Source organism: Chlamydotis macqueenii, chromosome 3, assembly GCF_036417535.1.
Source record: "Chlamydotis macqueenii isolate bChlMac1 chromosome 3, bChlMac1.mat, whole genome shotgun sequence".
Lineage (NCBI taxonomy): Eukaryota > Metazoa > Chordata > Aves > Otidiformes > Otididae > Chlamydotis > Chlamydotis macqueenii.
Window position 1 is genome coordinate 36,025,399 of NC_141558.1, and position 14,804 is coordinate 36,040,202.

At 37.7% G+C, this 14,804-nt stretch overlaps 1 protein-coding gene across 1 annotated transcript in view; it reads right to left on the minus strand.

The window, feature by feature from the left end:
• Positions 1-812: 812 nt before the first annotated feature.
• The window catches only part of ELOVL4 (ELOVL fatty acid elongase 4), a 35,226-nt gene continuing 21,234 nt past the window's right edge, over positions 813-14,804 (minus strand). The window contains exons 4-6 of the mRNA XM_086744257.1: positions 8,470-8,641; positions 6,164-6,291; positions 813-5,664 (exon numbers count right to left, since the gene is read on the minus strand). Of these exons, the coding sequence (XP_086600383.1) occupies positions 5,389-5,664; positions 6,164-6,291; positions 8,470-8,641 (576 nt within the window). The 3' untranslated portion in view covers positions 813-5,388. The remainder of the gene's footprint in view (positions 5,665-6,163; positions 6,292-8,469; positions 8,642-14,804) is intronic.

Genomic DNA, 14,804 nt, shown 5'->3' on the forward strand with positions numbered 1-14,804 from the left:
AGGTGCTAGGACGCACACCCTGCAACAGGATGCAACTCAGTATTACAGAGTTGATTACAGAGATCATGCTTTGTGGATGAGCTATGAAGGAACTTACACACAGCAACAAGCAGTCGTGAATTACACCTACTGCTAGTAGTGCTCCAGATTCTCCAGGATGAGAGACATCACATTAACACAACATGGCACCCAGCAAAAGCTAAACCACGTGGCCAGTTGTATTCCTAATTGTTGATACTTCCAAGACTGAACAATCTGGAGCCTTGGGTACAGTGTGCAGATTCTTTTACTGCCACCTTCTCAAAAGAAATTGAGAAGGTTTCTTAGCTAGAACCATTATATTCAGGCATTACATCCATTTTTCACTTTGCTGATCCTTTCCTCCATCTCCCGCATGGCCAAAGCACAAAAGTTATACTGGGAGAGCAGCAAAGGCCAACTCCATCTGCCACTTGAGTTTCTCCCAGCCTTAAGATGACGTTTGGACCAAATCTGCCAATAGATGTGCTGTACAGCCAGAATATATTCCAGGAGACTTATTTTTTGTTTAAATGGACATCTGATCTTCAGTTAGTTCCCTAAGGGTGACTTCAAAGCCACTAGACTACCATTTTGGGGCAATATCCAAAATGAGAAAAAGTCTCCACAACCTCAAAAAGGGGAAGATGTGCCACAAAAGTGTTTCTCTCAAACTTCCGGTCCACATAACAGATTATATTAACACAACCTAGTGCAACACTAAAATTAGCACCTCAAAGCAAGGTGGGACACAGAACATTCTACAGAATGCATAAAACCAAACTCAAACAGTATGAAAAAAAGTAATTTTTATTTTTATTCTTTACAAAAGCATGAACACCTTATGCAAAAGCAACATCCTGAACCATACATTTCCCTCATTCTTCTGGGATATTGGCAGAAAGCAAGTATTTTCTCTGTTCTTTAGGGTTAAACGCACTTTGCTGAGGTGAATGGGAACCACCCCACCGATTTCCATGGAGCTCTGACTGCTTACGTTAGAAAAAGGGTCAACTCAGAGTGCAATGCAATAAGATGTCCTATGGCTGAGTTGCTCTAGGTGCCAAATTGGCCTAGACTGTGCTTCTAACCAAGATGAATACACTATCCATTCTCTTAAATTTTTACTGAAATAGACCTAATTTTAAACATCTGTTTAAACATTATGACTCTCACCCCACACTAACTTCATGCAAGGTTTAACTTTACACACCATGAACAACTATACTCAAGTTTTTAAAAGATAGCAAGTGTGCTTAGGAGTGTGCTTATTTTAGAAGCGAGACCTTTCAGCACAACAGCTAGTTACTCCTTTCTTACCTTCCTCCCCAGCACATGGAGATCAAGTGCTTACTCTGAAGAAACGTGCCCTAAGGTGGAAAAAAAAAGGTGCAGCATTTTTATTTTGCCTTCATCTTTTTCTCGTGATCTGCAGCTGGAAGTAGATAATGGTCATATAGTCAAATAGCCCACACTTTTGAATCTACAGAGAAACATTTATTTTAAAAGTGTTCTGTTAAACAGAGAATTTGATTGCAATGACTTCAAACACTTACCTGGAACAAATTGCTCAAATTGTTTCCTAAAATGATCCCTGCTATAAAACAGCATAATTCCTAGCTCCTCCAAGTTGAGGTCCCTCCCCTCAGAATCTACAACTGACACCTCAAAATATCTATTCCACTGGGAGAAATGGCTCTGGCTTCTCTGCCATCTTATGTCTAAAATGACTGACAAATACTATTTATGTCTGCAAGACTGATGCTGGATCTATGGATCAATTCATTTTACTGCTCAAGCTGTAGGAACTGTTCTATGAGCTCCTGTCAACTTCACATTAAAGAAATATAATTTACTTCACATACTGAAAGAACCTGCTAAGAACCCATATATATACACACAGACAACGTACGTGTACACATATATACACACACATATATAGACAATTTGTATTTATTTTACACTGACAAAGTGCTAAAAGAATCCAACAGCTGTCACTGCTAGAGATGAGGCTAAATTAAATGGTATCACTTATATGGCATCAAATAATTATGAGACGCTGGTCCAAGAGCTTCAGAACTGTTAGCAAAAGAGTATCTTTCATTGGCAAAAAAGAAAAGTTCCAAACAGTTCAAGTTTCACTTTTAAATAAGTTGGAAGCATTTAGGGGAAAAAACAAAACAAAACAAACAACAAACCCAAACCCCAAATACCATGCAAAGTAGATTTTATAATTTATATTTCAGTCCTGTGTATAGCAAACACCCACATTTATAAATATATTCTACTACTTTCATGGTGAAATTCCAAGGTGCTTTGGACTCAATGATGACTTAAATGAATCTGGTAGTATCTCAAATGTGCATCATTGCCTCAAATTTTGAAATAGAAAAAGCTGTACAAGTTCAGCCCTGTATTCTGTGAGTCTGGCTGCATAGTCAGAAACAGAATTATTGCACTCAAGACTACGCCTACAAAAATGCACATTTAATAAGGCCATTATAGTCAAGTTCATAATGGGACTCAAGTCACATGAACAATCAAATATATCATGAATAGACCTAGGAAAGCCATATTACGGAAGATGGACTCAAAACAGCAGTGTTCCAGCAATTTAATAGCTTTTTTTTTTTTTCCCCATGAAATGCCAATCTCTCAAACTGGTTTTACCCACAGGGCCAGAAAACACGATGTGTATGTATGCATGTGTTGTTTCATTTTTTTTCTTAAAAGTTACCAAGTGCCCCAGAGTTTGAGTACAGGATTCCACTCAAGTTCTGCCAATAAGGTTCAACTTGTTGCCAACTTTAAGCAGTTTCTATGCATGATAGGGAGAGGGAAGATTTGACTTTCAGTTGACATGCAAGACATAAATCTTACTTTACAAAGTGTAGCAAAGACATAATTCAACCTGTACTGGAATACTTCTTGGCATGCTCTTTCAGAGCTAGATCACATTACGAGTATCAATTTATCTGATCTGGCTTACCAAAAGAAAGACTGAGCAAACAACCAATTTAACACAATACAAGGAATGGTACAGATTTACAAGTTAGCTGCCCACATCCCATGGCAAATAGAAAGAAGCTACCCTTTAATCCAGGTGGGGTAAGCTACCTTGAATTTACAGTAGGGTAAGCGTATTCACACCTGCCATAACCCTGGAGCAGTGACTGTGCTGTAAATCTGCTAGCTTGCTTTGTAGTTATTTGCTCCTTTAGCCATTCTAAAGTTACTCAGTCAGCCAGCATTTTGGCTTGGATAAGGGTAGTGGCATTTGCTCAAGAAGGAAGGCTAGACCACTATCCCTCTTCCCCACGCCACACTACAAAAATATAGAGTTATGCAAATACAAAAAGCATCAGTACAAAGGCTGGAAGAATCACAGGACATAGCAGATAGGAAACTTAATGGTCACATGCATTACAGTTCAGCAGAGACATTTTTTCACAATCCTATATTCTGCAATAAAATCCTCAGTGGCAGAGATTATGGAGAATCAGCTCCAGCACCAGGAATTATTTCTGAATACAATAGACTATACCCAATTCTTTTTTTCCTAGGACATGTTTTTTGGGTTCAGACAGCTTTCAGTATAGAGACAAGAGACAAACCTGAGACACAGAAGATGTGACCTGTTTGTCTATTATAAACAGATAACAGAGATGCAAAAAAATGTTAATGTGTCTCTCACTTCACACCTACAGCTCCACGTACTTTCTTCCTTGCAACAGTGGTGTCACTTGCCAGATGCAAGTTTGTCACTAACAATAAATATGTGTTTGACGAGAGCTGGGAGGAATGCACTTAGGCAGCATCAATGCATCTCTTGCAGCAATGAGCAAAGAACCTGGGAGTTCCGGATATGTTTTCTAATTCCACCTCTGTCTTATACTCATCACACATTGAGCGGCTCAAAAAGTCTCTCTTAGTAATCACATTATTTGGAAGGAGAATAACTCTTTCATATTTTCTTCACAAAAGGAGCAGTAAGAAGTCCATGAATGTACCACGTAAGATGAAAAGCTGTCTAAAAGGCTTCTGCTTATTTTAGTAGTTTTGGCTAAAAAAAAACCTCAAACAATTAGCAGAACCACTTTGACAATTAGGTCGAGAAGAGTCAAGAATATTTTGGGAACAGAGTTTCAGAAGCCCATCTCTGACATTCATACTAAAATGGTGGCCTGACTACTAGCAATACCTTTTCTACAAGTGTCTAAACAAATAGAGTACTGATGGGTATCAAGCAGTAGCAGCATTTTCAACATTTTATGTTTGCTGCATTTAGTACTTTTAAACTGAATTCTCTCTCCCAATAAAGTGGCTGTCTTGTAGTCAGCATGACTAACCATACACACAGCATTTCTAATTGGAATTACATAGTGTTTTCTCTCCACCATAGTATTATCTTACCATTTTCAGTATCAGCCAGCACCACAGGTTTAATGCAGATGATAAACAACAAGCAGCAGGCCTACTTTAACTACCTGCTTCAGACAATGTATTGTTTCATATTTATACATTCTTAAAATGTTTTCTTCACTTAGCTGTACTAAAAGTACTCAAAATTTGAGTTTACACTGAAAAAGATTATTGATGACTTGACCAAAAAAATACCCCCCAAAATCCCTTTTACTCTCACAGGAAATAATATTTTCTTCTGAATTAGTTTTAACATATATTTATATTAGAGGACTCTGTATTTCAGAAACCAGTTATTTAATGCTCAATATTCTTTTCAGCAGATGAAGAGGTAGGTATATTTCCACACAAGAAAAAAAAAAACAACCAAACAAAAAAAAAAAAAAAAACCCAACCTGTAACAGACACTGAATTAAATCAAGTAATGTCTGAAAAGTCAAACACTGTTCTGATAGTACATAAACACAGCGTGTCTGAAGATACTCTCCAAGGAGGACAAGAAAAGTTGCGCATTCTGATTAGATAATACATCATAATTTGAAATTTAATAATTCTCTGGAAAGAAAACACAAGTATCCAAACGCTACTTCCTTCCCCTCCCTCCCCCAAAGAAATGTGGGTGCCAACAAAACTGCCTGTATCAACTGCCTGCCTGTATATTAACTTTTGGACTGCTAAACATGGAATCAACTGCAATTCTTCCTTATATTCACCAACACCAGCAGTCTACAAGTTTACACAGAGACCATATGCATGATAATTACATAATTACAATAGAAATCCAACTTTAGTGTTGTTCTTAAAACAATCTTCATAAATAATGAAAATATCTGTGTTCTAGCTCTTCAGTAACCTAAGGTTAATTGGTACAGATAGTGGTTTTTCCTTCCTTTTATATACCAGACTGGAGATTCCTCACTGCCAACAATGGTTAAGGCCTGGATCGAGTTACTCTCCTTTTGCTTTTCCCTTTTTCTGCTTCTTTCCATTTTCCACCACTGCATTATTTTCTGGCTTGCTTACTCCATTTGCAACAGCACCATTTGCTATTTTGCCATTCTTTACAGGTTCCTTGGGCAGTTTATATGTCCGATAGTAGAAGTTACCAAACAGGAAAATGAAGGTCACAGCATAGAAAATTACACCCCAGTGCATCCATTTAGGGAAAGGACAATCAATATAAATAGACAAGGCTGTGTGGCCAATAGTCACGTGGAACTGCACCTGAAAGACAGAAAACATAGAACCAAAAAGGTTTGGATATATTCTGTAGGTCTGACTGCACCAGTGTATGCCGATGCATTAAGTTATGAAAACTGCTAAAGTGAGAGGCGGTAGGGAAGATGTATTTGGCTGTCATACGACACATGTGCACATATGCATGACCGGGGACATCAAATTTACTGCAATACCTGGCACCAGCTTTCAGAAATAGGAATACAAGAAGACATTAAGAGATCTGGATTTTCTCCACCTTTTGAGCAGGTTTTTGCAATTCAGTTGAAACAACCAGTAAAGCAGTATTACAAAACTCTCATCTATGCTGCATTTTTTTTTGAGAAATGAAATAAATACTTCCATCTGCAGGAAGTATTCTAACTTGAGCTGTGAGTATCAGACAGCTGCAAATTTTTGGAAGGAGCAGCATCTGTTCCAAAGCTCTGCAAATGCAAATCCGCTCAGAGGCAATACCTTCTGAGGTAACGGAAGAAATTTTACTTACCATTTGCAATATGGTCAAGTATCGTTTCCACCACAGGTATTTCTGAAATTTAGGGCCACAGGCAGCTAACCCATAATACATGTACATAATGACATGAATAAACGCATTCATCTGAGCTCCAAAAAAAGCTGTCCAGGAACAGAAGGAAAGATTGTCATGTAATTTTGAAAAAAAGAAATAAGTCTTTTCTAGTATTTTTCCTCTGATAGTAAAAATTATAAAGTGCAGGACATGCCAGGCTTCCACCTTTGAGATATTCAACAGTATAGAATAGACTTGACTGCCAACATGTGCTGACACAAATAGCTGTTTATGCAAGTAGTATGTCACATCTTTCATGAAACTACTTATGCAAAAACTTTTCATAAAATTTTTGTTGAACAGACATAAATCACATTAGTTATTATAGTATAAGTGCAATTGTTTTCCTAAAGGATAATGAAAAGTGGTATTTGACAATGTAAAGTACAAAGTATCAGGTTCCGAAGTTAAATCTTTTAAACTACATTTAAATACACAAGATTCACTTCTCAGCAAGAAGTCAACCAGACTTCCATGTAAATTTCTTAAAAAGGCCAAAATATCATACAAAGCAAAACTTCACTTGTGGTTACAAGATGTTTACGGGCATTGCCAAGTGACTTTGCCTAAATTGCTCATCTTTAGTTTCCTTATTTATGACTTAAAATATCCAACATTCTTAGATATATAAATGTATACTATATCTTCTTCCAGAACGATCCATGCTGGAAACAACGATAACAGTGCTCATTTGCATTAAGATCTCTTTGTCCTGTCAAGATTAGTAGCCATTTAACAGAAACAAATTCTATCTTGTTAAGGTATTCTTCCACTGCGAGAGAGGCTCAAAAACACCCTAATGTATAAGATTAGGGCAACACAGACAATAGCTGCTGACATCAGATAGTCCAGATGCCCATGTGGTCTACACCCAATTAGTTATAATAGAGTCTAGTTTATAATAGATCTGTCTATGTAAGCAATGTGCTTCCAACTAGAAAACAGAAGAAGGTAGATCTATTCATGTTTATGCAATAGTGCTACATAAATCTGGAAGAACAACTGTTGCTTTTCCTTTTGCAGGGGCTAGAGACTAGGAGGCAGTGCAAGAACACCGAAACCTGAAACAAATTTGGACATAGTTGCAGTTGCTGTACTGAAAACTGCAGATATCTAACATGAAAAGTCTCAAAAGGCAACAAGGGAGCAGGCATTTTGAGATATCCAGGGAATTTCTAAGTAAGTTTATTGGAGTCTGCATGCTTACTTGTAAACTTATTTTATGTGTACAGCAGCCAATAAAGATCATGAAATGTCTGGTTGAGTACCTGCATCCTGCAGATTACTGGTGAGAAACTCAAGGATAGTCACAGATACTTATTTTAAATATTTCTTAAGTACCCCTCAGTACAAGGTATCTATAGTAAACTAGAGCATAAAACCTCCATGCATTAAGTATTAGTGTGGTTTGATAAAAACCCCAAAATCTTAGTTAGGTGTGGTGTTTACTGTATGTTATTTTCAGTGTCTTAAGCCTACAAAGCACATTACAAACAAAACACTATTTCCCCTGAACCCTCATCTCTGTATAGTTTGTAATTTGAGACACAGTGAAACAACAAGAATAAGGGTACAATGCAGGCAAGGGAGGATGTGGCAAGTACAATGCAATAAAATTCTTTGACGGGGGCTTTAAAAAGGAAACAAGGAAAACCAAAAAGGTTGATAATGAATTATAGACTTGTGTCATTATGGATAGGTTTTAGAAGTTAATTGACAGATTTATTGGCTCACCTTCAAGGGAAGGTTTCAGAATTTTATACATGCCTCTCTATAAAAAAGAAAGCAAACCCTAGACTCAGATATAATGCCAAAATAACATCACCATTAACTTCATTACATCTGTATACAGATTGTGGCCCACAATTAGATTTGCAGTTCTCTGTATCTGCAAAAATTAAAGTTAGGCAAGATATGCTCATCCTTTTATTTCATACAGAATAAGGATAATTTTGAAGACAGAACTTCAAGCTTGCAATTGATGTCCATGAGAAAAAAAATAAAAAAAGTTTTGCAATTCATTAGATTATTGCCCTGTTATCTTTTCCTCCCCCACATTTCCCACAGAGGAAGATTGTACACATTAAAGCTACTGCACTGCTTCATTGCTATTTAAGCAGTCTTGTATATTATATGTTCAGTCTACAAAAACCTTTCATTGATCCCATACAATAATAATTATCCCTTGTGTCCAGTCAAAATGGTATGGCAGGAAGGGAACTCACCTTGTCCACCTGCAACCCACTTAATACCAATCCACCACAAGGTGAACATGGTGAAATGGTGATAGACATGAAGGAAACTAATTTGGTTAAATTTCTTCCTCAGGATGAAAAATACTGTATCCAAATACTCAATTCCTTTAGAAACATAATACCACCATAAAGCAGCAGCTATCTGCAACGAAAAAAAAAAAAAAAACACAGAAGTTTTAGTGATGCCATGCTTAACAGAATAAAGTTCTCTCCACCTATCTGCTGCAAGAGAAGGACACCTCTCCCTTTCCCAAATCCTGGGAACAACAACAAAAACAATACTCCATTCATCTATTCTGGACATAAAAGTATTATTCTGAGTCTACTGCTCGCAAATCACAACTGTAAAAAAGAGCTGATACAATTATAAGCTTTGCCATCTCTAAACTGTTTATCAGTTAAACATAAGGAGTTTGTGTCCTGATTCTCAATCCTAAGCTTTGTGGGAGAAGACTACCACAGGACTTCCTATACTAACGAGGCAACACTTGATGTGGTCAGAACAACGAGGCAGAAACATTATGCTAACGTGAACCTGCCAAGGTTGAAACTTATTTAAAATTATTTCAGTACCATAGGCATATGGATGGGAAGATACCAAAGATACAAGCTAGGTGCGGTACAGATTCCACATCCCTTCAGGCTATATTCCCCTCAGCTTCTAGCCTGTTCAGTAACCCTCTCTGGAAAGCAGCATTCCCCCAGTGGTTCTGAGAACAGAAGAAATGAGACCATAGGAGCCACACAAGCTACAGAGATATAACCCATCTACCCAACAGGGCAGTGCTACACACCCAAAATTCTTTTTCTAATCCACTGATCAAGGTGGATTTTGCTCTAGATGCAACATAAACTTGGCTTTCTGCTGAAATCAGAAATTGTTGTACCAGGTAAAGCCCAGAAGCTCTGTGTAGCAATTTACTAATACTATGATATGATGGTATGGTGGTGATGGGGACTCCCTTTCAGATTCCAAAGCATAGCAACAAGTCTAGTTCCTGGCATTGCAAGTCATCTAGCTTGTTATGCAAGGGCGGGACCAGAACATATCCCAGATGGTGACTCACATAGAGAATGAGGGGAAAAAAAAAAAAAAAAAGTTGGAAATAGCATCACTAGCAAGGAGAGTAGGCAACGTCACAATGTCACAACACACTAATTTGTAAGAAGTTGACCTGGTCTTTCAGGACTCATCTGATGATAAATGAGACTTTCTTACCTTAACATGGTGTGAAATAACCTCACCACCCCCTCAGTCCCCAGGGGAGATGGAAGACAAAAAGTTAAGACAGCAGTAGCTTCCTTTCCCAAATACACACATACTGGTAGGCAAGTGAGAGAAAGGGGAATCAGGAAAATGAGCAGTGCAGAGCAATGACACAGCCCTGCGTGGTGCTTTCCTCCACCTCTCCAAACTAGCGTGAAAGAAACATCTCTTCTCAGAGCAAGCTTGCTACAGCCATAATCACACTGGTGAACATTTCTGGAGAGATTACAGCAGAAGCAAAAAAGCAGCACGGCAGCAGAAGAGTGTCGCAGATCTGCATTGCAGACTCTGCAGTTTCCCAAAGGGACTGCACAATTTACTGCTGCCAAACTGCAGGCTCCTACGTATCCATTAATGAATACTCTTCTCACTCTCTGGACATGATTTAGCCTACTCCAGGTCTCAGGAAGAGGAGGCAGATTTTCTCAGTTTTATATAAAAAGATACTAATATCTGTCAAAGTTGGAGAGAGGCTTAAGGAGAGAAAAGTGACTCCCACAGATCTTGGAGTTCCCAGACACACAGGCAAACTGCAAGAACGATATATATATATATGTATGTATGTATGTGTATATATATATGTGTGTGTGTGTGTGTGTATTTATATATGTATGTATACATATGTTGCTCAATATCCAGTACAGTTCTGCCCCCGGGACAGGGAGTCAGGTGTTTAATAACACTTAGATCAAGGCTTTATCTCACACCCATGGATTAGCATAACAGTCCAGCATCTTTTACAGATCTTTGCTAAAGCTGCATCTCTTAAATAAATTAAGATAAGCATCTTTTCATCTCATGAGTTAACAATAAACATCTTGGACTGTATGGATAAAATGACAAGCCAGCACTACAATACTCAAGCTCTTTGGAAGTTCTTCCTTCTGAGAAGCTTATAAAGAATCAATAGGTCAGTTACAAGCAAACTTCCACAAAAGCTCTTACACAGCCAATGTGCATTTTTTAGAGAAACAGTGGAACAATAAGCCAAACAGCCAACAAGCAAATAGTCAATTTACTGTATGACATAGAGCAAAATGTAAGTGGAGAAAAATAAAAGACCTTTGTTTTCTGCCCAGGATGTCACAGGTTCACTATAAGCTCCTGGACAAGACATTTAACAAACCTCATTCCTCCTCTTTTGAACTCCACCTGCCTTGCACAGAAAGCAATTACAGCCTATGGACCAAAATTAGATGAACTTTTGATCAAAACGCCTCTCCTCACTTGAGAGCAAAAATAGCCTCCATTTCTTTGCTGGATTATACCTGCTGATTTTTGTGTTCCTGTAGATTTTTTTTGCCTGACAGCTCTTCTGCTCTCTTCCTATCATCAAATTTTACTACCCTTCTTCTCAAACCTGATAGGTTTGGTGTACTCATGATTTATTTCAGTGCTCCAAATGACTTTTGCAGATGTTTTGAACATTAGCTTATAAATGCAGAAAAAAATGAAACAGATGTTAAGTAATTTGCCCAAAGCCATGCATGCAGTGACAGAGGGCAGAAAAAGTAGAACAATATAGCAATATGTAAGCCAGGTCTGGACCAGATGGCTACTATTAAACCTAACAGACCTAGTAGACCTAACCTGTAGCCTTTCTTTGGACACAGCATGAAACAGAGATCTAGCTTAAAAGAAAATATGCATTAAAAAGGCATATTACTGAAATGAATACCGGTCACAACCATACCTTTTCTGCTAATTTTCATATGCACCAATCTAAGTCTGTTAAAACACCAGATGGCACAAAAAGATTACATTACGGCCTAGGATTAAGGGGGTTAACAAGAGGTCCAATCCCATGACCTCTGACTGCTGCACAGTTTTTTTAACAGAGGGCTCTTTTTAACATGGTACTCCATTCCTGCACCCTCCTTCCTCATTTCACGTTGGAGACAGTTATCCATTAAGGGGTTTGAAGGGACAGGTACTTCTTAGAAGGTAACAGTAACATGAAAAAATTAAAGCAGCTTTTAAAGAGAACTCTTTTCCCTGCTTCAGTTACAGAATTTTGTTTACAGGACCATGAAGTCTATTTTGTTAAGTCAAGCTCCCTTGTCACGGAAGTTTAAAGTAAATTATTATTATACTTATTTCATAAGAGGAAACAATTCAAGCTCTAGACATAAATGAAAAACAATGAAGCTTATAATTATAATACAGAAGGCAACCACAGCTCAGCTTTATGATTATGATCAACATGCTTAAAACTAGGAATTAACTAATTCAGACAGCCCCAGATTCCTAATTCTCAGCTCTCCATAAAGGCTTATAAAACAGATGAAACTTGACCTAGGAAACAAGGACACACAGACGTAAGCAAAAGGGGAAAGCGACTACTCAACAGACACTAACATGTCTTAAGTTAGCCAGTATTAGGAAATAGTTCACTTCAAATACCGGAGCTTCCAAAGGAGTACTGCAAAGCATGGATTTAACACCTCAGCCCTTTGCATTTATCATTTTGACTCCTAAACTGTAACCAAAAGAAGCCCTTCCAAGATGCAGCAGCAGCAGCTCCTTCAAAATGCCTTCCTGGGATTCCTTCCCCCCTTTCTTTCTTCAATACTATGAACATTTTTTTTTAATATATGTAATAAATTACAAAACATACTCCTCAACTTCCTGCCAGCAGTCAGTAAGGTGGCTATCTACTACACATAGAAGATTAGTCCTTTAGAAAGGAGTTTATTTCTGCAACTGTGGAGTCTAATTTCCACCCCTGCTTGCTCCAGTCATCCATTGCCTCTTGTAGAACAACAGCTAAGGGAACCTGTATGAGATAAACAGGTGTAGGTAGGTTCAAAACAGTAAGTAGGAGAACCAACTTCTTCATACTATGTGTAAACTAACTACAAAATTAATTGTCAGTGAAAGCCAGAAGCTTGATCAAGTTGAAGAAAACATACTGACAAGTTCTTGGAAGAATATCCCCTTAAAAAGTGGCAAAACAAAGAGGCTATGTCTGACTTAAGAGGTCTGCGAGCTGCAGATTGCTGGTGTTGCCAGACTATGCAGAGGAAGCACCATCACACGCCCTTATGCTGTTCCCTTGAAACTACCATTAGCTTACTGTCTTGAGACATGACATGGGTTGGAGAGGAGAAGAAAGACATTCTATGGCACCTAGGATAGCCAAACTTTTTTTTTTTATTTTTGGAACCGTTTATCAGCTCTCTGTACTCCCTTGAGGAACAAAGGATGGTTTATTGACTTCTCATTTTGAGTAGGAGCTTTTGTCAAAAGGGGTCACTACATGGCAACACCACAGTTGTGCATTCCTAAAAAGATAGGAACAGAGGTCATACAGGGCATACCACTACATGCAATTAGTTTCACATTTCTCAGTATCTGTTCCAGCTTTCTAGGCCCCACAATAAAGTCATATATGAAGCTGTTGGTTTCTGCAGCATATTCCATAGTGCTTTCTGGGATCAGTGCTGTCTCCATTTGAGTTAGCCACAGTCTCCTTTACCTGACTAACAGAGAATTAATTTATTCATTGTCTTGCAAATAAAGTTATTGCATTTGCCATTAATCCTACTGTTGTAGTGCAGCATTCCTCTTCAGAGGAAACCCCGTGACAACAGATACTAGACATTTAGTATTGAGATTTGTTAAAGGGTTCAAGGGATATTATACAAGGGTTATAAATTCTAAACTCAAAACTACAAAACGAAGTCCATGTTTACTTACATTTTAAAATTGCTTTTCCAGATTTATATTAAGAAAAATGATGGTGAGAGGAATCTTGAGGGAATTTGGGATTTTTTGGGTTTTTTTTTGGTTTTTTTTGTTTTTTTTTTTTTGTCTTACAGTGTCAAAAACCAATAATGTATTTTCTAAGTAGAGAGCATGATACAGGCCAGAATCATATTGTCTAACCCTTCAGTTAGACAAAGTACACTTGTGAAAATTGAGAGTTCATTCAAAAGAACTACTGGATTATGATCAAGTTAAGAGTCTTGACTGATAACATACTGTACAGCTGCTGCCAGCAGCTTGAGAGAACTCAACTTTTCTTGCTTCCTCAGCACTCCCAGTTGCAAATAGAACATGTTACAACTTGAAACTTTAGCCATCAAGTTTATGCAAATGCACAAGTTTGAAAAAAAACCTTAAAAAGTCAAGAAATTCAAAGTGCTAGAGCAACCTTTCTTTTCTGGACGTACCATATTAAATAAATACATTGTACAGGTCATTTTGCCTTTATTTCATTCTATAACAATGCTTTGTTTGTCATAATGAACAAAACAGAAGATAATTCTGTTCAGCAGATCTGACCCCTGCACAGCCTTCCACAAACAAGTGCATCTAAAAGTGAGGCTATGAAACAGAATTTTTGCATACTAAAAGTTATTATTTCTTGTACCTATTTGTATCTATTATAAAAATTTTTTCAATATATGCCACACTGGTCCTCAATGTCACCCAGCTGAGTACAAGGGCATTCTATTTTGCTTATCTATTTAAAAAAAACAAACCATCAAGCATTTGTTACACTTGGCTAGATTTTGTTTTTAAACAAAATTATTAACAGAAGCATTCTAGTGACTGAAATAGTGAGTGCACAGTATTGGCAAAGGTGAAAGACAGGCAACTACCATAAGACCAATAAAAATCTACACACGCAGTGGTTCTGCAGTATCAGCCATTATACAGAAGGTGCAAGACTCAAATCTACCTTTCTCACTACCACCCCTGACACAGGCACAAGCTTTTGAATCATAATATTCATGAACAGCCACCTTTTAGACAGACATTTTTAGAAATGTATTATAAACATTAAATGTATTTGAACTCTAATAGACGTTCATTCCATTTTCAGGAACATGTTCTAATCTGTAACTGAAACTTGCAAGAACAGCCGAGAGATTCTCAAGCGTCAGCTCTGCCGGAAGATAAGGTTCAGTACATGAGCTAATCAACAGCATTACGGAAACTAACAAGCATCTGCACTTTGATTTTAATTTGAATGCTTTCCAAAAACCACATAGTTGGAATCTAAGCTTCTGCAATGAAATGTACTGATAAC